Source organism: Suncus etruscus, chromosome 1 (genome assembly GCF_024139225.1).
Source record: "Suncus etruscus isolate mSunEtr1 chromosome 1, mSunEtr1.pri.cur, whole genome shotgun sequence".
Lineage (NCBI taxonomy): Eukaryota > Metazoa > Chordata > Mammalia > Eulipotyphla > Soricidae > Suncus > Suncus etruscus.
The window spans coordinates 145,207,052-145,231,109 of record NC_064848.1 but is presented as its reverse complement, the minus strand read 5'-3'; the positions used below and the strand labels follow the sequence as shown (position 1 = coordinate 145,231,109).

At 38.0% G+C, this 24,058-nt stretch overlaps 1 protein-coding gene across 1 annotated transcript in view; it reads left to right on the top strand.

The window, feature by feature from the left end:
• Positions 1-24,058, top strand: part of MTPN (myotrophin) — a 41,335-nt gene that overhangs the window by 12,382 nt on the left and 4,895 nt on the right. The window contains exons 2-3 of the mRNA XM_049776101.1: positions 14,989-15,102; positions 16,308-16,391. Of these exons, the coding sequence (XP_049632058.1) occupies positions 14,989-15,102; positions 16,308-16,391 (198 nt within the window). The remainder of the gene's footprint in view (positions 1-14,988; positions 15,103-16,307; positions 16,392-24,058) is intronic.

Below are 24,058 nucleotides of genomic sequence, written 5' to 3'. Positions count from 1 at the left end.
GGCGATGGCGCTGGAGGTAAGGTGCCTGCCTTGCCTGCGCTAGCCTAGGAGGACCGCGGTTCGATCCCCCGGCGTCCCATATGGTCCCCCAAGAAGCCAGGAGCAACTTCTGAGCGCTTAGCCAGGAGTAACCCCTGAGCGTCACAGGGTGTGGCCCAAAAACCAAAAAAAAAAAAAAAAATACTGGGAATAGGGGCCGGAGTGATAGTGCAATACTAGGGCATTTGCCTTGCATGCAGCTGACCCAGGACAGTCCTTGGTTCAAGCCCTAGCGTCCTATATATATATATATATATATATATATATATATATATATATATAGGGAACAATTTGTGTTGGTGGGGATGTGGTGAGAAAGAAACTCATTTGCTGATGCAAATGCTGTCATTTGAAGGGTTTGGAGGGTTTTCAGTAAACTAAGAATCAATCTGCCATATAACCCAACAATCCTGCTTTTGGGTATCTATCGTCTGGACAGAAAAACATTGATCCAAAAGGATACTGCTGTTCATTGAAGCATTCAATACAGTAGCTAAGAGTTGGACTCAACCTTTATGATCAACAACAGATGAGTGGATCATGAAGATGTGGTAACATAGATACAGTGAGATATTATAGCTGTAATGGTGCATTCATGCAATTTGCAGCAACATAAATAGAACTGGAAGATACTATGTTAAATAAAGTAAGCCAGAGGAAGGATAAATACAGAATGATAACACTTATATGTGGTAATTAGAATAACTACATGGAAAAAAATGCTATAGTGTAAAGGGGAGTTGTCTAGAATACTCTTGGTCTCAAAGTATAGGAGAAGGAAAGAAAATGAGTGGAGGAGGAAAAACACAAATATGAAAGGATAGGGAATAAGTGTGAATTTAGGTGTCAGGTGAATTGGTGAAATTTAAAAAAGACAACTAAATATCAAAGTCAACAATGAAACGATGAGACCCAAACTTTAATGATGAAAACTTAAAATGGGTCTGTTATACTGGCAGCCTGGGGAACATAGATGGTAGAGAGAGCTTGACACTGGGATTGGCTCTGAAACCCAATTATGAAGAATTTGGTAATATAATCACAATGGATCACATTGGCTCTAATCTGTGGTTTAGTTAATCTGGGTTGAGTGGTATTTCTAGGAACTAATTCTTCCACTGTTTCAGAGTTCTGTTACCATATTCTTTGTAATATGTTCTTAGTGTAAATGACATTTATTTCTAAATAGTTCTAAATTTACTCCTTGTAGCTTTAAACGCAGTGAATTTTATCACACTTTTCTCCGCAAGTACAAAAGTTGTGAAAGACAGTAGTGATGATAGTTGTATAAAGCTAATGTCTCATGGCCATTCGTTTAGAATTTCAGTTTTGTTTTTCCTCCCAAGTAGTGTTCAGGTGTCCTAGGTGCCTCAGACAGTCTCTGTCATCTGGTTCAATATACAGATTGTAGGTGCTTCCTGGCCTCTACAATTATACGGGCCACTAGAGCCAAACTTGACAGTACTGGAGGGGGGAGTGTGCAGTGAGGTGCTGGGGAGAATACATACCTAATTCCTGTTGTAGCTCGCCTGCTCCTCAACTAAGGATTAAGACTGTAGTCGTAAGACAGGAAAAGTAGTTGGGGCCAGCAGTGTGGCTCGAATCAATTGCCTTGGTCTGCAGGAGGAGTCAGGTTCACTTGTTGGCCCGATTGGTCCTCCAACTCCACTGGGAATAGCCTTTGAAGGTACCAAAACTATTTGTCATTTCTTTTGAATTTTTTGATATTTAAATGCATGATCAAATCTAAAACTTAGTTTGGGGATTAGCGTTCCCAAAAATATGATTTCGATATCTTAATGATTGAAAGATACTGGACGATAAGGAAAAAGCAAGGCTTTGGGAAGCCACATGTGGATAAGGGACTGAAAACAAGTAGGTTAATGAAATTCTCACAGGAAAAAAACATAGAATCTTCACAATAAATTTGAAACTTAGAAGGCTTAGGGCTGTTCTGAAAGTTAAGGATCATTATTTATAAAAAAAAAAGAGAGAGAGAGAGAGAACTCATTTTAATATGTTTTAAACTAAAAGGGTATTCTGAAAAATCTTTTCAGATATCAGTAGTCACCCTCACCAAAAATGTTCCAGAATTCTCTCTTGCTGTAATGCCAATCTTGTGATCTGGCTTGATTTCCAGCTCCAGTTAGCAGTTTCACTGACTCATTCATAATTCATTCAGTAAATATCATTTGAGAACCTGCAGTCCTGCAACTATTTTCAGTAGGCATGGGACTACAACAATGAGTAACTCTTCAGAAGATGAGGTTGTTTATTCTCTCTTTTTTTTTTTTTCTGGTAGGTTCCATTAACAGGGTGTACAGAAAAGATGCTTGTATGGATTCTGAATCATTTGTTTCCCCATTTAATTAAATGGCATATGAATAAAGCTTAACTGCTAAATATATTTGTAAGAAAGTTTACACATATATAAAAAAACTAAAAGGCAAAAAGTCATTTGGGTTGCAATATAGGAGAATCCACGTGATACAAATACAAAATTCAGGTCATTGAATGCATACCTTCTTAAATACTTACATATGTTAAGTACTTACATACGTTAGGTATGATCTTACATAGTGAAGTACCTGCTACTTAGATCTATTCAAGTATGCATATTTAATCTCACAATATTCTGTGTAGGTTTGGTTATGTTTCATAATTAGTACAGTGGAAATTTACTTCTATTGAGTGGAGATGCAAGGTTAGGTCTGACTGATTCCATGAATATTATTTTCTTGTGATTGCACTGAAGTCTCTGAGAACTGCAAATAAAATAACATAAAAGGGGAAAATAAAAAGAATTAAATATTGTAGAATATAGAGCATATAAAAGTTTGGATTAAGAAGCAGAAGTTTTCAAAACGAAAGCTGCATGATTAGAAACAGAAGGCACCTGATACTTATTCAAAATTATTAAACATGCATGATTATGGTGTGTGTGAGGAGCTGTATACAGCGTGTTTGGGTGTGGGAAGATTAAGTTTCTGAGAAAAGTATTCAGGGTTTAAATTATTTGACCTTTAGTTTATTCTGTAGTAGTGTTGGAAGTCTGTGAAACAGTTATGTCATGAATAAAAGGTCTGTAAAAAAAAATAAGAGCTGTTATTCTCAGGGTGCCAACAAAAAACCCTAAGAATATATTACAATATTACCCCATCCCAGAACTCAGTAGATTTCCAGAGGTCTTGCTTGCCTATAATAATTTGGAATTGAATTTTTTCTTTCCTTCTCCCTTGCCACCTCCTTTCTTCCCTATCATGGGTTTATGTATCACTGTAGATGTAGGAATGTAAACCACTGGATCAGGACAGAAGATAATTCTAAAATATTTTGGGTGTATTCACTTGTGGCACCATGAATTAGTTTCTGGAGAAATTTTTTTCATTTTTTTCCAAATATACTAATTTATAGCAGGTTTTTTTTGCCTTTTATAGTTATTGAAAAAAATTTAATTTTATATCATTAGTAAATCCTCGTGTTTACTAAATTCATTTTTAAAAATTACAGTTAAATTACAGTGTAACTAATTGCTTTTAAATTTTCCAAGGAAGAATTATAAAGTGCATAGTTAATAAATAAAACCAATTTAAACAAGTAAAAACAAATGTCTTGGTCAAAAGTTGTTTATGTATATAGAGGAGTGTTTAAGATTTAGAGCCTTGGGGCCCGGAGAGATAGCACAGTGGTGTTTGCCTTGCAAGTAGCCGATCCAGGACCAAAGGTGGTTGATTCGAATCCCGGTGTCCCATATGGTCCCCCGTGCCTGCCAGGAGCTATTTCTGAGCAGACAGCCAGGAGTAACCCCTGAGCACCGCCGGGTGTGGCCCAAAAACCAAAAAAAAGAAAAGATTTAAAGTCTTTACTATTATGAACTCCTGTTTAATCTTTTATGTTAGTAAGGTAGATGTTTAACTTTTTCATTGCCAACAAAACACTGTGCTATTTTATATTTTATTTCTTTGACCTCCATTAGCTGCGTAATGAATCTATAATTTGAACATACACTTTTTCTTGTTTTGGTTTTGGGGCCTCACTCTAAGATGCTAGGGATATCTTTGTTCTGCCTTCAGAAATTGCTCCTGGTAGGCTTCGGGGACCATATGGGGTGCCAGGGATCAAACCCAGGTTGGCAACATGCAAAGCAAAAACATCCCACCCCCCTCTGCTATTGTTCCAGCCCCTGAACATAGACTTATATGACCTTAAACAATCCTCATTTAAGAATCTCAGAAAATAATAGATACATAACTAGCATAGAGAACACAAAATTTTGTTTTTAATTTTTATTCTTAGGGTATATCTTGTTGGTTTTTCACTGAAAAGTTTGTCTTCTATTTTCCTTACCAGTCTTGGCCATCATTGCCATTGAAGTACATCAGACAGCCAGGAGTAAGCCCTGAGCACTGCCGGGTGTGGCCCAAAAACCAAAAAAAAAAAAAAAAAAAGTCTCAGGAATGTGCCTGAAGTGACTGATCTGTTAGATTTAAGAAGATATTTGACTAGTTAGGATCAACTAGTGTGAATTTTGATTAATTAGAAACTTCTTCAGAGTGTGGTAGTTTTATGAGGATGCCTTGTCATATATTTCCTAAGTAGGTGTCAGCCATTATTTACTTGTTATAGATGTTATTGCTTCTTGCTTTGAAATAAGTTCATATTAAAATTTTGATGTTTTGCCACGATCTTCATGTTAACTTGTAGAAAATTAGAATAAGAGCAAGCTGGTGTCTCAAACCTTCTCCCTTTGTCTTCTCTTTGTCTTCTCTTTGTTTTTCTATGTTGTCAAATTTCAGCTAAAGTATTACTCCTTTTATTTATTTTGTGCACCCCCCCATTTAGGTCATACATTTTAACCCACTGAAGTAGTGATTCATTTATAATCCTGGGATTGTTTTATGTTCTAATATCATTCACACATTAATATGCTTTATCTTTATGGCAAAACTCATAGCCAAAGGTAAAAGGCTTTTTTTTCTTACGGTTGGGCATTTTTTTAAATAAATTTTTTAACTGAATCGTTGTGAAATACAGTTAAAGTTGTTCATGATTGAGTTTCAGTCATACAGTCAATGTACAGCAGCTTCCCTTCACCACTGCACATTTCCTGGCACAAATGTCCCTGCCTCAAAAACATTTTTCTTTTTCTTTCTCTCTTTCCCTCTCCCTCCTTCCTTCTCTCTTTCTGTCTCTCTTTTCTCTCTCCCCCCTTTTCTTTCTTTCCCTACTCCTTTCTTCCCCCTCTTCTCTCCATTTTTCACTCCAATCTCTCCCCCTCCTTGGGCACTGTGGTTAGCAATATTGTAACTGAACGGGTATCATTAATATCACTTTACCTCCTTTCAGCACCCAGTTCTTGTCCAGAGTGATCACTTCCAGCTATCATTGTCTTAGTGCTTTTTTTCCTCTATCCTAACTTCATTCCCCTGCTGTTTGTGACAAGACTCCTACCATGGACCAGCCCTCCTGCCCTGTCTTTATTGTCTTTGGGTATTAAGATTATTACTATATTGTCTTAGGTAAAAGTCTTAATCTTGAGGGGAAGGGGAAGAAGAGAGCAGGACATAGAAGAGTTGTAGGAAATACTCATCCAATTTCAAGCCTTTGCCATTTTCAAAATAATGAACTATCAGGTCTAAGAAATTGGGAACTTTAAGTAGGGATAGGTTATAATTAGCTGAAACTGGATTGTGGGAACATTGATTCAGTTACATAAAATTTGTTTAATTCAATACTTTCACTGCATTCTACTCTCAGGCATCTAGTATTAATTTACATGCTGTGCCTTAAAATGGTCACACAAATGCTAATTTAGTTTACTGTTAAGTAGCTTTTGAGGACACTGGTCTCTGGTGACAGTACAGTATGTGCTTATGCCTTAGAACTCAGTTGCAGCAAAGTGTACATTATCTTGGAGATCAAAGGAAGAGACTTGGGTTTTTTTTTCACCTGCAGAAAGGCCTAAAATGAAAGAGTCAAATGACTTTCTTTTAGAAATAGGATTAAGAGTGCTGTCCTAGTTTGGGTTCTTGTTTGTTTGCTTGGGGTTTTGTGGGGGGGGGGGTGTTTTTTGGATTTTTTGTTTTGTTTGCTTTTTTGGTTTGGGGACCACACCCATCTGTGCTCTGGCTCTGCACTCAGGTATCATTCCTGGCAATGCTCAGAGGATCATCTCAGTGCAGGGATTGAACCCAAAACCCAAAAGTTGGCTGCTTGCTGGAAGTACCCTGCCTGCTATTCTATTTCTCAGACCCTGTTGACCTATCTGAATGTTTGTTATTCTGATGAGCCTGGTACTATGTCATACGCAGGGGTCTCAAACTCAATTTACCTGGGGACCACAGAAGGCAAAGTCGGGGTGATCCTTGAGTGCAAAGTCAGGAGTAAGCCTTGAACATTGGGGGGTGTGACCCAAACAACTAAAACAAAATAAAACAAAAAAGATTCCTCTAGGGCAGGGCCACAAAATGTTGTACGGAGGGCCATTTGCGGCTGCGAGTTTGAAACCTCTGTGACATAGAGAATTGTGAGAAGTACTGGAAGTAGTGAATATTTCTCCTAAATCACATTGTGAGATTCATGAAAAAACTTTCACCATTAAGAACAAGAAATCTGAAATTACTAACATATCAGGTCTTTATAAATCTAGGAAGGCAAAGATTGAAAATAACTGGAAAATTTGAAAGGAATAAGTGAGACATCTGTATAGAAAAAGAAGAAATGCTAAGTGAGCTACTTTGTCCTGGCCTCCATGTTTGACTTTCTTAGAGATCTAACACATTAATTATACCACATCCCTTGAAATAATTTTTCTTTATATCAGTATATCTAACCTGTTGCCCTGTGTCTTAAACTTCCAGGAGCTGTACTTATGAAGTAGTTAATTGTATTCAGCCAGAAAATGTATTTTTCCTTTTATTTTTTTTTTCTTTTTCAGTTTTCTCAGCTTTTATAAAAAATTTATTGGGTTGGGGGAGTGTTGGGCCTTACCAAACCTAATTCTATGCTCTGGAGTCACTCCTGGTGATGTTCTGGTGACCATATGTGATGCCTGGGATCATACCCAAGTTAGCCACATGCAAAGCAAATAATAAGTATCTGCTGTGTTATGGCTCCAGCCTTATAAAAGTTGGTTTTTTTAAAAAGACATCAGGTTGTTTCTGTAATACTTGAAAACGATACTTGAAGAAATTCAACTAACTTGAAGGAACCAAGTTATCAGTATTCTGTTTGTTTTAAAGCATTGAGAACTCTGGTAAAATGAGCTCTATTAATGATGAAATTTGCAAGACAAGAAAAAATAGGTATTTGAATGATAGATACCTCTTTAGTTTTGGTTTGGTTTGGTTTGGTTTGGTTTCTTGTATCACACCCAGCATCACTCAGGGGCCACTCCGGGTTCTACGCTCAGAAATCGCTCCTGGCAGGCTCGGGGACCATATGGGATGCCAGGATTCAAACCACCTTCCTTCTGCATGCAAGGCAAATGCCCTACCTCCATGCTATCTCTCCAGCCCCCCTCTTTAGTTTTCTTAATTTTAAATTTGTGGAAAAAAACTAGCCATTACTTTCAGCTCAAATGAAAATTTATCAGTATGTTTAAATATTTTTTTAAACTTTAAACTATATTTATTCTGCCACTGTCAGTTTGTTATGAGCACTGTGAGATTAAACTACATGACAAAAATTCTGGCCATAATTTCTAAATTCCATAACTTGGTATATGAATTTTTTTTCATTGTGGTCGTGGCTTTACTATTTTAAAGATTTACCAATATTCATAGAGTTAATACATTTAAAGGGTAAATTTTAGTACATCAACCAACCTAACAGTTTAATTTAAATTTACAATACAATACACTTTATTAAATTTTATTAAATAAATTAGAAGCACTTTGAATTCTCAATTTTAAAAGTTTAACTCAATGAAATAAAAAAGTTAGAAAACTTTATAAATTGTAATAAATATAATTTTTTATTTTATCAATTTCTTTACTTTTTTTTTTTCTTTCAGTTTTTGGGTCACACCCGGCGGTGCTCAGGGGTTACTCCTGGCTGTCTGCTCAGAAATAGCTCCTGGCAGGCACGGGGGACCATATGGGACACCGGGATTCGAACCAACCACCTTTGGTCCTGGATCTGCTGCTTGCAAGGCAAACACCGCTGTGCTATCTCTCCGGGCCCTTCTTTACATATTTTACCAGAGCAGCCTGTCATTGTTTTTTTCTTTTTTCTTTGAATTATTTTTTTTTTCATTTTTATAACTCAGGCAGTTTTTGTTTATTTTTTTCATAAAAATATTTATTTTACAATAAAAACATTTATCTTCTAATGATGAAACATAAGCCAATTACCACATTTGCTTCTGTTTTAGAGCTACCACGCATAAATTTAAAGGTTTTATAAATATAAATTTTTATAATTATCTTTATTTAAACACCATGATTACAAATATGATTGTAGTTGTATGATTTCAGTCATGTAAAGAACACCCCCCTTCACCAGTGCAACATTCCCACTACCAATGTCCCAAATCTCCCTCCTCCCCACCCTACCCACACCTGTACTCGAGACAGGCTTTCTACTTCCCTCATTCATTCACATTGTTAGGATAGTTCTCAGTGTAGTTATTTCTCTAACTGCACTCATCACCCTTTGTGGTGAGCTTCATGTCATGGGCTGCACCTTCCAGCCTTCATCTCTTGTCTCTGAGAATTATTGCAAAAATGTCTTTCATTTTTCTTAAAACCCATAGGTGAGTGAAACTATTCTGCATCTATCTATCTCTCTCCCTCTGACTTATTTCACTCAGCATAATAGATTCCATGTATATCCACGAATAGGAAAATTTCATGACTTCATCTCTCCTGACTGCTGCATAGTATTCCATTGTTTATATGTACCACAGTTTCTTTAGCCACTCATCTTTTGAAGGGCATCTTAATTGTTTCCAGAGTCTGGCTATTGTAAATAGCGCTGCAATGAACATAGATAAAAGGAAGGGATTTTTGTGTCCCTCGGGTATATCCCTAAGAGTGTTATAGCTGGATCTTATGGGAGCTCAATATCCAGTTTTTGGAGGAATCTCTATATCACTTTCCATAAAGATTGGACTGGATGGCATTCCCACCAGCAGTGAAAGAGTTCCTTTCTCTCCACATCTCCACCAGCACTGCTTGTTTTCTTTGTGATATGCGCCAATCTCTGTGGCGTGAGGTGGTACCTCATAGTTGTTTTGATTTGCATCTCCCTGACGATTAGTGATGTGGAGCATCTTTTCATGTGCCTTTTGGCCATTTGCATTTCTTCTTTTACAAAGTGTCTGTTCATTTCTTCTCCCCATTTTTTGATAGGGTTAGATGTTTTTTTCTTGTATAGTTCTGTCAGTATCATGTATATTTTGGATATTAGTCCTTTATCTGATGAGTATTGGGTGAATAATTTCTCCCACTCAGTGGGTGGCTTTTGTATTCTGGGCACTATTTCCTTTGAGGTGCAGAAGCTTCTCAGGTTAATATAGTCCCATCTGTTTATCTCTGCTTCCACTTGTTTGGAGAGTGCTGTTTCCTCCTTAAAGATGACTTTAGTCTCAATGTCATGGAGTGTTTTACCTACATATTGTTCTATATACCTTATAGTTTCAGATCTGATATCAAGGTCTGTAATCCATTTGGACTTTACCTTCAACATGGTGTTAGCTGGGGGTCTGAGTTCACTTTTTTGCAAGTGGCTAACCAGTTGTGCCAACACTACTTGTTGAAGAGGTTTTCCTTGCTCCATTTAGGATTTCTTGCTCCTTTATCAAAAACTAGGTGGTTGTATGTCTGGGAAACATTCTCTGAGTACTCAAGCTTATTTAGTTTTCTTAATTTTAAATTTGTAAAAAAAAAAAAATAATAGTCATTACTTTTCAGCTCATATGAAAATTTATCAGCATGTTTAAATATTTTTAAATATTGGTAATTTACGTTACTTATGTTGGGTGGCTTGTGTATGGTGTGGAGCGTGTTATTTTTTATTGTTCTTTTTTTTTTGTTCTGTTTATAGTTGTACTAGAATTTTGGTTTTGCTTTTGCATTAGAGTGACCCCTGAGCACCACTGGGTATGGCAAAAAAAAAATCTAGATCTTGGTTACATTCCTACTCTCTGCCTCCATTCCTTTAAATTGGAATAGTATTACTGGCTCTTGTGATACTCATTTAATTTATCAATGCCTAGCACATAGCATTTGGGTGGTCCTTTGGGTAATCATTTTACATGATGCTGCATAGTAGTTCATGGAGAAAATATTTATTTTAAAATTTCTATGTACATTACTTGTTTTTTTTTTCTCTGAAGACTTATTTTTGACATCTGTCATTTTACTTTTTATCATTATCTTCCTTTGCTTCAGTTCTACATTCTTGGCATTTTCAAGTCGTCTGTTTACTGGGGTAAATATTTGTCAAAATGCTCTACATCCTTGGGCCTTATCAAAAAGGTTTGTGGGTTTGCACTATGATGGTATGTTTACAGATGTTGTAAAAGCAAAGGTGAGTAAAGCTGCTGCTATGAATCAGAGATAGAGGCACCAAAAGTACAACTGGTTGATGGTCATTGTGAACTTTATCCGCTCTGCACACATAGTTAATAAACACGTCACTTTCATTGAGAGTGCTCTTTATGAAGCACTAAAAATTTGCTTTCACCAATATTGGATTATACTTCTTTATTCTGTATGAAGAAAAGAGAAGGGTTTATAAAGTGCCACTCCAGCCTCTGGAGTTAAAAGGTTGCCTAGCTGCCTTTTTAAAATAGAATACCGTTCTGGGGCTGGAGCGGTGGCGCAGGGCATAAGATGTCTGCCTTCCACGCACTAGCATAGGACGAACCTAGGTTTGATCCCCTGGTGTCCCATTTGGTCCTCAAGCCAGGAGTGATTTCTGAGCACGTAGCCAGGAGTAACCCCTCAGCATCACCCGATGTGGCCGAAAAACAAAAACAAAAGGAATACCATTTTCTTGGGGCTAGGGGGAAGGGGACTGACCGATTTTTAAACTTGAATATTTGACAGCCATTTTTCTGAAAATAATTGAGTGAATCTGTCATTTGTAGGAAAATAACAGCTCTTATTGCCAATGGTAAGATTTTGACTTTTAAGATAAAATTCGAATTTTTTGGTTTGGTTTGATTTTGGTTTTGGTTTTTGGGCCACACCCAGTGACTCTTGGGTTACTCCTGGCTACGCACTCAGAAATGGGTCCTGGCTCTGGGCACCATATGGGACTCCAAGGATCTAACCTAGGTCCGTCCTGGGTCAGCCGCATGCAAGGCAAACAACACCCTACTGTTGTGCTATTGCTCCAGCCCCACAAATTCTAAATTTTTGGAAACATTTATTTATATCTGGAGTCACAGCCTTGAATTAAAGACTTTTCAAGAGATTTTAAATAATACTGATTACTGTCTTACTGTATTTGTGGACATTTGGAATATCTACAGAACTCAGTAAACACATTTTTCTAAATGACTGGTACCTGGTACCCAACATTATAAAATTATGCTTAGATAAAAGGTCCATTCAGAACATAAATGAAATTTGGGAGTGAAAAAGTATTAGTGTGGATGTGATCAGTTTTAATCTTCGGGAATAGTGTTGAATTTGTTGAATTCTGGAGATTGCAAAATTGGTAGAAAACGAATCAATAGTAATAATACTTATGCTCACATATGACATCCCGGTTACCTTAGGTTATTTCAGTGAAGCATCATAATCCAGTGATAGTAGCTATTTTCTCAGCACCTCCTAGATGCCCAGTTGATCCTTTTTTTTTTTTTTTTTTTTTTTTGGTTGTTGGTTTATGTGTTTGATCCAGCAGCACTCAGGGGTTAGTCCTGGCTCTGCACTCAGAAATCACTCCTGGCAGGCTCGGGACCATATGGGATGCCAGGATTTAAACCACTATCCATCCTAGGTTGGCTGCTGCATGCAAGGCAAATGCCTTACTGCTGTGCTATCTCTCCGGCCCCATAGTTGACCTATTTTATATGCCATAATTTCGTCATTTTTCACACCAGACACAGGTGTGCATAGATATACCCACACACATTCTTTGAACCAGTAGGCATCCTATTAAATATATAACAATTTGGTGTTTTGTAATATGCTATCAGTAATTAGAAGTTGTTAGTGAAATCTAAAAGAACTATATTTGGCATGTAATAGAGATAAACCATCTATTAAATATGGTCTCTGACTCCTAAGGACCTTTAAATCTCAATTAACACAAGATACGAATTCATGAAAAACTTCACTGCAATAAAGGAAATTGCTTGTGAATTAAGAATTATTCTTTTCCTTGTGACTTCTGTACCTTGGTGCTTAAAGGACATTTACAGGTTTGCTTCTGAAGAAGACAGATTTTTTTTTTTTTGGTTCAGAGCCAAACCTTATTTTGTCTTAAGTAACTCAGTAAATGCTAAATTGAATCAGATTGCAAAGAATTGTGCCATAGTAGATGTCTTCAACAATGAGGATCTTGAATTTCTTGTTTTCATAGCCTGAAGTACATATTCCAGAGGGGAAAGGGAAGCTTTAATAGAGTGATGTGAGCACCAGATGCCTCTCCCCCATAAAACGAAAGAGCACAAATACTACAAAGGGTTTCAAGTTCATCTGTTCAGCACTCATTTACAGTAAGGAAATGATGGTCTCCCAAGCAGTACCTTTCCTGGTATGGGCTGCAGAGATAAGGAAAACCACAGATTGCGTCTGGTATTCTGTCCACTACCAAATACTACTCTTTATAAAAGTGAAGCTTAGTAAGTAGACTGTGGAAGGGGTCTGACCTGGAATGTCAGCAGTAGTAGAAGGAATTCATAAGAGAATCAGATGAAAAGTGGCATGGATTCTTTTTCTGAAAATAAAAAGTGTATATACAGAAGAAATTGTAGGCTCACTTAAACCTGTTCATGAATTACCTACCAATCTGAATATCTCAAGAGAAAAGATTACTGGAAAAAAATCAGTAATCATCATACTGTATCTGTGACAGCAAATATATGAGAACTGATTTAGCATTTGGAGGATTTTCTTGAAATGGTTCCTTACAGGTACCTGTTTATAGAAAAGAGAGCCTACTATAACTATTGAGCAAACAAGGCCAGGTTTCCTGAAGTATCTCTAGGGAGCAGCAGGTTAAGTTTGGGATTGTAGATTTTCTATTAAGACAAGGAGCAGCATATATCTGGGCAGTATAATTTATGTATATCCATGCAGATATATATGTTGAGTTTTTGGTTTCTTTAGTATTCTGCTCTCAGATTCAAGGATACATGTTTTTCACTCCATCACTATTTGGAATACTTTGTGGAAAAGTTGGAGAAATACTAGTATAGAGGGCTAATGGAGTGTGCTGATTTTTTTTTTTTTTTTTGGTGAGTGAGTAGTATCATAGTTGAGACATTTTCTGTAATGAATAGGTAAATTTTAAGTTATGGACAGGTCCACAGTTCTATTTGTGCCCCTCCATGCTTAATCCAAGGTTAAGAGTATGCTTTGTTTTGTTTGGGGGGCTGCATCCTGTGGTGCTCAGGGATTTGTTACTCCTGGCTTTGCACTCAGGAATCACTCCTAGTGGGCTTGGGAAACCATACGGGGTGCCTGGGATCAATCCTAGGTCTGAGGCATACAAAGCAATTGTTCTACCCCACTGTACGCTTGCTCCAGCCCTAAATGATTTTTAAGTACTAAAAATCAACTGTTATTTCTAAATAAATATACCATAAATATAATTTTATAATAAGACTTTATCAGTATAAAGTGTCCAACCCTAAAGAGTAATGCTTTCACATTGGAATAAATTGTATTTGGATTTTCCTCCTCAAACAGAACTCATCAAATTACTTATGTAAACTAGTAAGGCATAAACCACTTACTTGCCAGAAAATAGAAAGTGTTTTTTTCATACTATATATATATTTCATATATTCATTATATATATTTATCTGTTGTACTATAGAGAAAATAACCTTTAAAATGTTAAAAATTTAGTAATAATCACGGTTGTGTCTGTAGCAAACAGTGGGCTTCATTTTGCAGTGATAGTACAGAAAATAAAATAAAATTGGATTAGTCATTTGCTAAAAGGAAACAATGAAGAATTGAGAAATTAAATGGGGCTTTTCTTATAAAGGTTAGATATATTACATGCAGCAGAATGCTAAACCACTATAGTAGTTTGTCTGTAAAGAGAGTAGTTGTTACTTGTTTAAAATAAACTTTGAATCTTCAGTGAATAGAGATGATTTTGCAGCCATCAGAATCTCATTTTAATGATACTGTAACTCACCCTTATCATTTTCTTCTAAGTATTTGAATAGTACTGCATTCCTTTTCTTGTTGCTGTTGATATCTTAAAAGTATTTGTTTAGTCACTTGGTTAGTTGATCGCCAGCTTCCTTCACTATATATTAACTTCAATGTAGTCAGAATCTGTGTCTAATTTTGCTCACCATTGTTCTCCTTACATGGTGCCCTGCTATACAGTAGTGAATTTGTAATAGCTAATTTTTTTGATTACCTTGTGATAAAAATGTCTTCATTAATTAGGGTACTAGTAATGCGCATTAAACTCATGTCCTACCATCTGTATAAAATCTTAATCTTTTTAATCCACTAGTCTTATATTGGCATACTGATCGAACAAATCCCTTCGAACTAAGAGCACATAATAAAAAAGAGTAATATATTTAATTTCAGTTCATACCATTTTGTATTGCTTTCACTTGACTACAATTTTATAATTTGAATTAGTTATATTGTGTTAACCATATTGTAGAATGGTAAATATTTGACCCCTTATTTCACTTTGCAAGTAATTTTACTGTTTTTAAAAAAATTGTTCTAGGAGCCTTTTTGTAATACAGCAATCAGATAAACATTATTTTCATTTGGCTTCTCTTAAAAGGGAGAAGACGTCAACCGGACACTAGAAGGTGGACGGAAGCCTCTTCATTATGCAGCAGATTGTGGGCAGCTGGAAATCCTGGAATTTCTGCTGCTCAAAGGAGCAGATATTAATGTAAGCAATGTACTAAGGGGAAAAAATTCCTACTGTATGCTTTAGATCAGGGGTCCTCAAACTTTTTAAACAGGGGGCCAGTTCACTGTCCCTCAGACCATTGGAGGGTCTGACTATAGTAAAAACAAAACTTACGAACGAATTCTTGTTTTGTTTTGTTTTGTTTTTTGTTTTTGGGCCACACCCAGTGATGCTCAGGGGTTACTCCTGGCTATGTGCTCAGAAGTCGCTCCTGGCTTGGGGGACCATATGGGACGCCGGGGGATCGAACCACGGTCCATCCAAGGCTAGCGCAGGCAAGACAGGCACCTTACCTCTAGCGCCACCGCCCGGCCCCCTACGAACGAATTCTTATGTACACTGCATATATCTTATTTTGCAATGAAGAAACAAAACAGATACAAATACAATATGTGGCCCGCGGGCCATACATAGTTTGAGGACCACTGCTAGATGATTGTTTCTTACTAAAATAGTTACTTGTGGAAACCTCATTTTAAATAAAATCAATCTGAAATTATATCAAGTATTATGTTATTAGAAAAATAGGAGTAGTGACATTAAAAAATGTGAAAAATTTGATGAAATTGAGAATTTAGAACTCTTAGAAGGTTCTAAAGCAGCTTTAGAGTTTATGCTCTATAGGTAGCAAGTGATTGTCACCCTGAATTCATCTGATACTGGGCTGATGGAGTAGAAAAGTGGCCAGACAGAAGCAGCCATATCCAGGTTCTTGCTTTCTGTAACTTCTATATTTCAGAGTTTTGGGAAAGTATGTAAATGAGAAAAATATGACAGCAATTGAGATAAAGTTTTCAGGTGACACCATGTCAAATGGTGCAGTTGTGGCAATCTTGCTTCTTTATTAACTGTTCTAGATCTCACAAGCATTTCTGCAAATAGTGGGGAACCAAGAAAGAAGCTGAAAAACTAGTGACACACAGTAAATGGCAGAGCCCAGATTTGAGTTGAGATCAAAGTCCTGCTTTCTCCACTTCACTTGTGTGTACACCCAAGGAGAAATGGCCTGTGCTTGGGACGTGAGCTATTAGAGGTTAGAGACCTGTAGTTCTGTAAAGTGTTCTTGTGGAGGAAGCAAGTAGGGAAACTGATTTCAAAGGTTCCCCAGTTAGCTCTAAAGATTAAACTCTGACAGTGGTTAAAAAGATCCCCATAGTGGTTATTTTTTTTTATTATTCCTTTAGGCTCCAGATAAACATCATATTACTCCTCTTCTGTCTGCTGTGTACGAAGGTCATGTGTCCTGCGTGAAATTACTTCTGTCAAAGGTAAGGTCGTCTGCCAATTTTTTAAGTGTGTTTTGTTTTGTTTTGTTTTTGTATTACTTTGTGACATCGGGGTTAAAAAATTGGAGGCAATATCCAGAACTGAGATTTAAACTAGTGTTACTCAAGAGTTGGTTCACAAGCTGTATGCAGTTAATCTTAGGTTACGAACGACATATCTCAACCATGGGGGACCCCAGGATATTCCATGGGGACCAACCAGTCAGGTGAAGGTTGAGAAAACAAAACTAGAATAGAAATTAGAACGTCTCCTCAACCAAGAATATTTTTTTATTTAAAAGAAGGGAGTTGAACTGAGCATTGTATTTTTAATGTCCTTTTGAACTAGAAACAGTTATCAGACTGGGAGCCAGAGATACTACCGAGGTTATGGTATTTAACTTGTATGCAGCCTTTCTCCGATTTGACATTTGTCCTCTCATTCCCCAAGCACCAAAAGGTATGGCCCAAAATTGAAAAACAAAAAAAACTCTAGAATGGTACCAGGTTCATGGACTTTGACCAGCTCTGGTTTGAAATTTGTTATATTTCAGTTTTCCTTAGTAAATACCAAGCATAATTATTAGAAGTAGTTCATTCAGTTATATTGTGTTGTGCTTTGTTTTGTTGGCCACACCCAGTGGCACTTGGGGGTTACTCCTGGTTCTGTGCTCAGAAATTACTCCTGGCAGGTTTGGGGGGCCACGTGGGATGCCAGGGTTAAACCCAGGTTGGCCGCATTCAAGGCAAGCACCTTACCTGCTGTGCTAACACTCCGGCCCTAGTCGGCTCATTCCTTGATGTGATGAGATTGTGACAAATTTAGTTATCCAGTGTTTTCTGTTATTATATAGATTAGATGGAGTTTAAAATCCAGCCTCAGGAGTTAACTTTTCAGTTTCAAGCATTTCTAGGTTAAGTGGAATCTACAATGGTTGGAAGCTAAGTGACCTTCTTAAAATGAATCACCAACAGTGAGTGGCAGAAGGTTTAGCTGTCCATTCTCTTAAATTGGTGTGTTCCTGTAGGGATGACAGCATCAAACAAATGAAGTTGTCCAGGAATTCAAAGTACTATTACTGACACTGTAGCTTTTGTGAGCATGTTCTCAGCTGCCAGATCTCCCTTAAGCAGGAGAATGTGGGGGTGAGGTTGTGCCCACACTTGGTCCAGTAAAGTCCAGGTTATCGTTATCATCCCAAATACTAGCATCCCTAGAGTCTGGTCAGATTGGTGTCCTGAAGAGAACCGTAGAGGAGTGTTGAGGAAGGACCAACGGCAAAGTGGTGATCTCTGAGTGATGGTTGCAGTAGGTGTGACTTGGGCAGAGCAGGGATTTGGTCTGCCCTCTCCTCTCAAGATTGCCAGCATTCTGCTATATGGTCAGTGTACACATAATTTTTCATGGCTTGCTTTACATCTCTTGAGGAAGAGTGAGTCTATGGAGCTGGCCCAGTACAGACATGGTGACTGCATTTGTGGGCGTGGTTACAGCTGCCAGGCTTCCCAAAAGAAAGAAGATACAGGAGGAGGTGTCCCCCACTCATTCCAAAAAAGATCTGTCTTTTTTGCCTAAAATTTTAGGCACTTTTTATCTTATCTATCTTAATATTTGAATGTGGGGATTATTTCATTTGTTTTTGTTTGAGGGCCACACCTGATGCTCAGGGGTTACTTCTGACTCTGTGCTCAGGAATTATTCCTGGCAGGCTCAGGGGACCATATTGGATGCTGGTTATAAAACCTAAGCCAGCCACATGCAAGATGAGCTTTCTACCCACTGTAATACTGCTCCAAACTATTTTTGAATGTCTTTGGAGACAATATGAAAAGTCATTTATGTTTTATTTCATGCCCTCATATATTCAAGATAAAGTTTCTTTTCTCTGAAATTTGGAAGTGATCTTTCTATTCTTGCTAGATATGCAGTAGCATCATTAAAATTATATTTCATATAGCATAAGAAAAATTTAAGACCATTATCTATGAATTGAAAATTAACTAAAACTAACTACAGTTGCTATATCCAAATAATAAGATGAAATGTAGAATAGGTTGATGAGGCTTCTTGTCTTCCAAGAGTTAAGTGGCTGTGACGAGAATCTATTTTTTTTCTTTTCTTTTTCTTTCTCAAAGAAAGGTTGATAAAACAGTAAAGCAATGCTTAGCCCACCTGGTCGGTTAGGATCAACATTCTGTGCAGATGCTGCTGTTTGTATATGTCGTTCCCCAGAGCATAATTAGTGCTTCCTTTTGAGAAGCCAGAGTATACAAGAGAGTTGCTTGGCAATTAAGTTAGGAAAATGAGCTTTAAGTTCTGATCCTATAACTTAATAGCAGTCAATTACCTAACATCTGAACTCAACAGGAATTACTTGATGTCTTAGCATTATTCTGAATATATAAGAGGGTGCTGTCCCTGTGTTGAGTGCCCCTGACTGAATTGTACTTGTCTTTATGAGCAAAGTACCATTTCTCATTCTTATGTCCCTTAAGACTCTAGTTTAACTTTCTTGGAAACCTTGGGACAAGTTTCTTCTCTGAGTTTAGCTGTGCCTCCTAACAAAATTACTGTGAGAACAAATTGGCATAATTTATCTGCATATTATATTATAAAAGCAAAACTGTTAAGAAAGAGAAGGATCATTACATTTACTGTAGTGACTTTTAGATGCTATAGGGTATCCACATATTCTTTACTATTTCTCTTGTATCAACACATAAATGTTTTTTGTATGTGTTTGAATCTTTTGTTGTTGTGTTTGTTTGTTTTGGGGCCACACCTGAGGGTCATCAGGAGTTACTTCTGGCTCTTCACTCAGGAATTACTCCCAATTTGTTTAGGGAGCCCTATAGAATGCCAGGGATTGAACTCAGGTTGGTCGTGTGCGAGGCAGGTGCCTTACCTGCTATACTGTTGCTCTGGCACCTGTAGTTTGATTTTGTTTTTGTTTTGGAAACACTTGCTTTGTTCACTGGTTACTCCTGACAAGCTCAGGGAAACATTTGGGATGCTGGGGATCAAACTTGGATCAGGTCGGCCAGGTGCAAGGCAAACGCCCTGCATGCTGTACTATCTGTCTGACCCCTTGAAATCATTTTTAAATGTGACTTTTGTTTGTTTGGGGGTTATACCGGGCAACACTCAGGAGTTACTCCTGTCTCTGCGCTCAGAAATCACTCCTGGCAGGCTTGGGGGACCATATGGGATACCAGGCATCGAACCCAGGGCAAATGCCCTACCACTGACCACTATTACTCCAGACCCTAAAAGTGACTTTAAGTTGACTCCAAAAGTGTATTAGTAAACTCTATGGTTATAACATTAGTTAAGTGTGTTCATACAGATAAAAATTCTCAGGGTCAAGACAGAGAGGTCAGGTACAAAGGTTAAAGTACTTGTTTTGCATCCAGCTTTGCTCCTAGGTATTTCATGTGGTCCCAAGCACCCAGGGTGATTACTGAGCACTGCCTCATGTGCTCCAAAAACAAAACAGACAAAAAAATTCTCCTAAACTGTAAACAAAAACTCAGATCATGAGGTACAGGAGTTCTCTATGAACATTTTCTGAAACTATTCTAAAATATAAATGAATTCATTCAAAAGAAATGTTTTTAATGTTTCTGATATAGTGATAAACAGTGGTATGTACATACACAAGAACACTAACAGTGTCTTGTCTATAAGGGAAGCATTACCTTGATACTGTACACAAAGTAGGTTTTCTTTTTAACTTAGATGAACTTAGTCATACAGAGTAAGATTTGGTACTGAATTCATCTGCAATATGATGCAGTTGCAAATTTATTTTCACCTGCTTAGCAAGTGTTTACTGAGCATTTGTATCAGGCATTTATCTTCTGTGAAAGGGGGGAGCTGAATAGAACAAATCACCTGCCCTTAAGACTCAGCCTAATTCAAGACAGGAACAGATCTGCTAATATGACAAACTATGGTATGTGCTGTAAGAAATGCATTTTAACCACAAAACTCCTATGGGGCCGGGCGGTGGCGCTGGAGGTAAGGTGCCTGCCTTGCCTGCGCTAGCCTAGGACGGACCGCGGTTCGATCCCCCGGCGTCCCATATGGTCCCCCAAGAAGCCAGGAGCAACTTCTGAGCGCATAGCCAGGAGTAACCCCTGAGCGTCACAGGGTGTGGCCCAAAAACCAAAAAAAAAAAAAAAAAAAGATGATTAGTAAGGAAAACACTCATGGGTATCTGAAAACAAAACAAATCAACAAATGGGTCTACATTAAACTAAACTGCTGCACACAAAAAGAAACCAACAAAGGGGAATAAAATGGCTGCAAAAATGCCAGGTGTGTGGCTTAACAGTGAAAGCACATGCCTTACATGTTTGAGGACCTAGGATAGATCCTTATCTCCACCAAAAAGAAATATTCCCTTTCTTGGCTCTGGGGAGAATTCTGCTCAAAGGACTAGAGTGCATGCCAGAATCCAGATCTGATCTCTGGTTATGCACCATCCTCCAAGCACTGCTAGAAATAGCACAGAGCCAGAAGTAAGCCCTGGTATGGATCTAAAACCAAAACAAAAAGATAAAGAAATTTGCAAGCCATGTGTCTTCCATAAGCAATTAATGTCCAAAACATGTAAACAACTCACACAGCTTAATGACCAAAAAAACAAAAATGTTTTAAAAAACCCAGCAGTTAAAAGATAAGCAGCACAGTTGCTGTGGTGCCTGTGTTGAAAACATCAAGTTAGGAGTTCAGATTCGTGCTCTCACACAACAAATATATTATCTGATCCTCAGGACTAGAAGCAATTTCTAGCCCCACTGCACCCAGGTGTATGTAAACGCCACAAAGAAGGGTATTATTCCCACACAGCCCTAAGATGAGCACCAAAGCCAGCATCATAGCTGGAGGTAATAGCCTCTGCCAAAGAAGTGTGAGCTCTGCAGCTACCCCTGGTGAGCACCACAGCAAACTGCAACCATGGAAGCTGGGAATAACTGAAGATAGGTAAAGGGTCTGAATATGCAAGCACACACACAGAGCTTCAAAGAAGACATATAAGGCCAAGAAATATATGAAAAGATGCCCAGCATCACTAATCAGAGAAATACAAATCCAGAGCTGCATCATCAAAAATGAGATAACAAATGCTTGTCTGAGTATGGAGAAAAAAAGGAACCCTTTGGGCACTGTAATAAACTGTAGCTAAGACAGTGAATTATCGCACCATATAGATTCCTTAAGAAACTACCTAATAAAAATGTCAATTTGTGGGGCTGGAGAGATAGCATGGAGGTAAGGCATTTGCCTTGCATGCAGAAGGACGGTGGTTTGAATCCCGGCATCCCATATGGTCCCCGGAGCCTGCCAGGAGTGATTTTTCTGATAATAGAGCCATAAGTAACCTCTGAGCGCTGCTGGGTGCGACCCAAAAACCAAAATAAATAAATAAATGTCGATTTGTTACTGTGAATGTATAAAATCCCTTTGCAGGATCAGTATTCAGGCAGTTTAACTATAATCAGCACCTGCACAAAGCCTTTATCAAAATAATTAAATAACCTCATAGGTTTAAGAGTTCTATTCTTAAAATGTTATGAATCGAGTTGCCTAGTTGTATATTTTAAAAACTGCTGGTATAAAGCAAAATTGGATTGATTTAAACCAAGCTATGAAAAATTATGGGAACACCGGCCATACTGCAGAAAGCTGGCAATCTCAGGAGGAGAGGGCAAGCCAACACCTCCCACCACCCTGCCCCACCCCCATTCTGCCAAAGTCACACACCCAGGATCACTGCTTTGCCTATATAGGTACCCCCTGCTTTGCCACCACTCTATAATTCTCTGCAGTCTGACCAAATTTGGGCTGATATCACCAGGATTTTTGTGGAACAAGTGTGTGGGCACACCCCACCATGTCCCCAAAGTCGTCTCCTACTTGTGGGAGACCTGGCAGCTGAGAACGTGGTGCACCACAAAAGCCATAGTTATCAGAAGCAGTGCTTTGAATTCACAGACTCTACACCTACAAAGATGGCCACGTGACAGCTTCATTTGTTTGATGCGATCATCCCCATAGGAACACACCAGTTTAGTTGCCAATATGTAGTTGAGGTCTTTTAACGTAGAAACAATTGAAATACCTGGATGGTCAGCTGGCAACAAGAGCTTACTAAACCTTCTGCCAATGTCTTAATGACTTCATTGGAGACACAATGATTTCCACAGATTTAGCTGTTGCTATAGTGTGATTTTTTTTTTCTCCTTTGTAAATATTTTTCTATTCTTTTTAATCATTTTGCTCTCACTTATCTGGAAACAAATGTATTACAGTCAACTGTTATGTCTGCTCTTTAAATAAAATAAATTAAAAAAGTAAATATCCAGGTTTCAGCACCAAAAAAAGAAAAATAGATCGAGATAGATGAAATGAAGCCACAAGAATTATCTTTTTAGCTATATTGTGAACTTTTCAAAGTTGAAGAAAGCATGACTTTAAAATTTAACGTTCTTGATATTTTACAATGTATCAAATACATTATAATCAAATAATACAAGATTGGCTTTATCAAAAAGTTTGGAGCCATGTACTGGATATGAAGAATTATCGGTTAGGGGAGTGTAAACTTGTTTTGGGGGTGACACTAAAAGTACAGTAGAAGTGATGACAGTTATTTTATAAATCAAATAGGCAACTCGAATTTTAAGTGTAGTGACTTTGAAAATCAGGAAATTACTTGTTTTTTTTTTTTGTGGGGTTTTTGTTTGTTTGTTTGGTTTTTCGGGCCACACCCATTTGATGCTCAGGGGTTACTCCTGGCTAGGCACTCAGAAATGGCCCTTGGCTTGAGGGGACCATATGGGACGCGGGGGGGAGGGGGGGATCCAACCGTGGTCGCGGTCCTTCCTTGGCTAGTGCTTGCAAGGCAGGCACCTTAACTCTAGCGCCACCTCACTGGCCCCAGGAAATTACTTGTAATGCCACTGAAATCTAAGGTACTTGTCTTAATCTATTCAAGCCATTTAAGTTGGCCTTGTCCTCTGCCAGAAAGCCATTACCTGAATCAGATGCTAAATATAGGAAGATGAACCCTGCCAGTGCTGCATCTAATCAAATGTCAGAACAAAAGGTCCCTTATGTAAAAATTAGTGAAAATATTGTGCGTTTTGTGCTAAGGGGCAGCCTATTCATATGGCAGTGTTTTATTGATCAGTAATTTGTCTTCGGTAAACTATTCTATCCAGTTTTCTATTTCAGTACTGTTTCTTCAGATACATGTTATCGACTGCCTATTACTAATTCTGGGCAAGGCTGTGGGAGTTCAGAAAGTAATAGCTTGGGTGCTACTAACAGCATACTTACTAAATAGGATGTCAGTTACACGAAACAACCAGTGCAGCAAAGTGTTAGCTTGCTGTGACTGGAGTTCGTGTGTGAAAGAGCAGGAACCTGATGGGAGAAATTCACCTGTGGTTCTTGGAGTCCAGGGATCGTGTATTGTACATGAGGATTGCAGTACAACTTCACTTACTTTCCAGAGATGTAGCTTTCTAAAATAGTTGACACTGGTACGAAATCTTAAGAAACATGGATTCCAGAAATCTAATAAAGACTTGAGGCAGCATGCCAAGCTGAAGTAACAAGCATGGGGAAATGTCACAGGGGCAGAACAGAGAACACCATG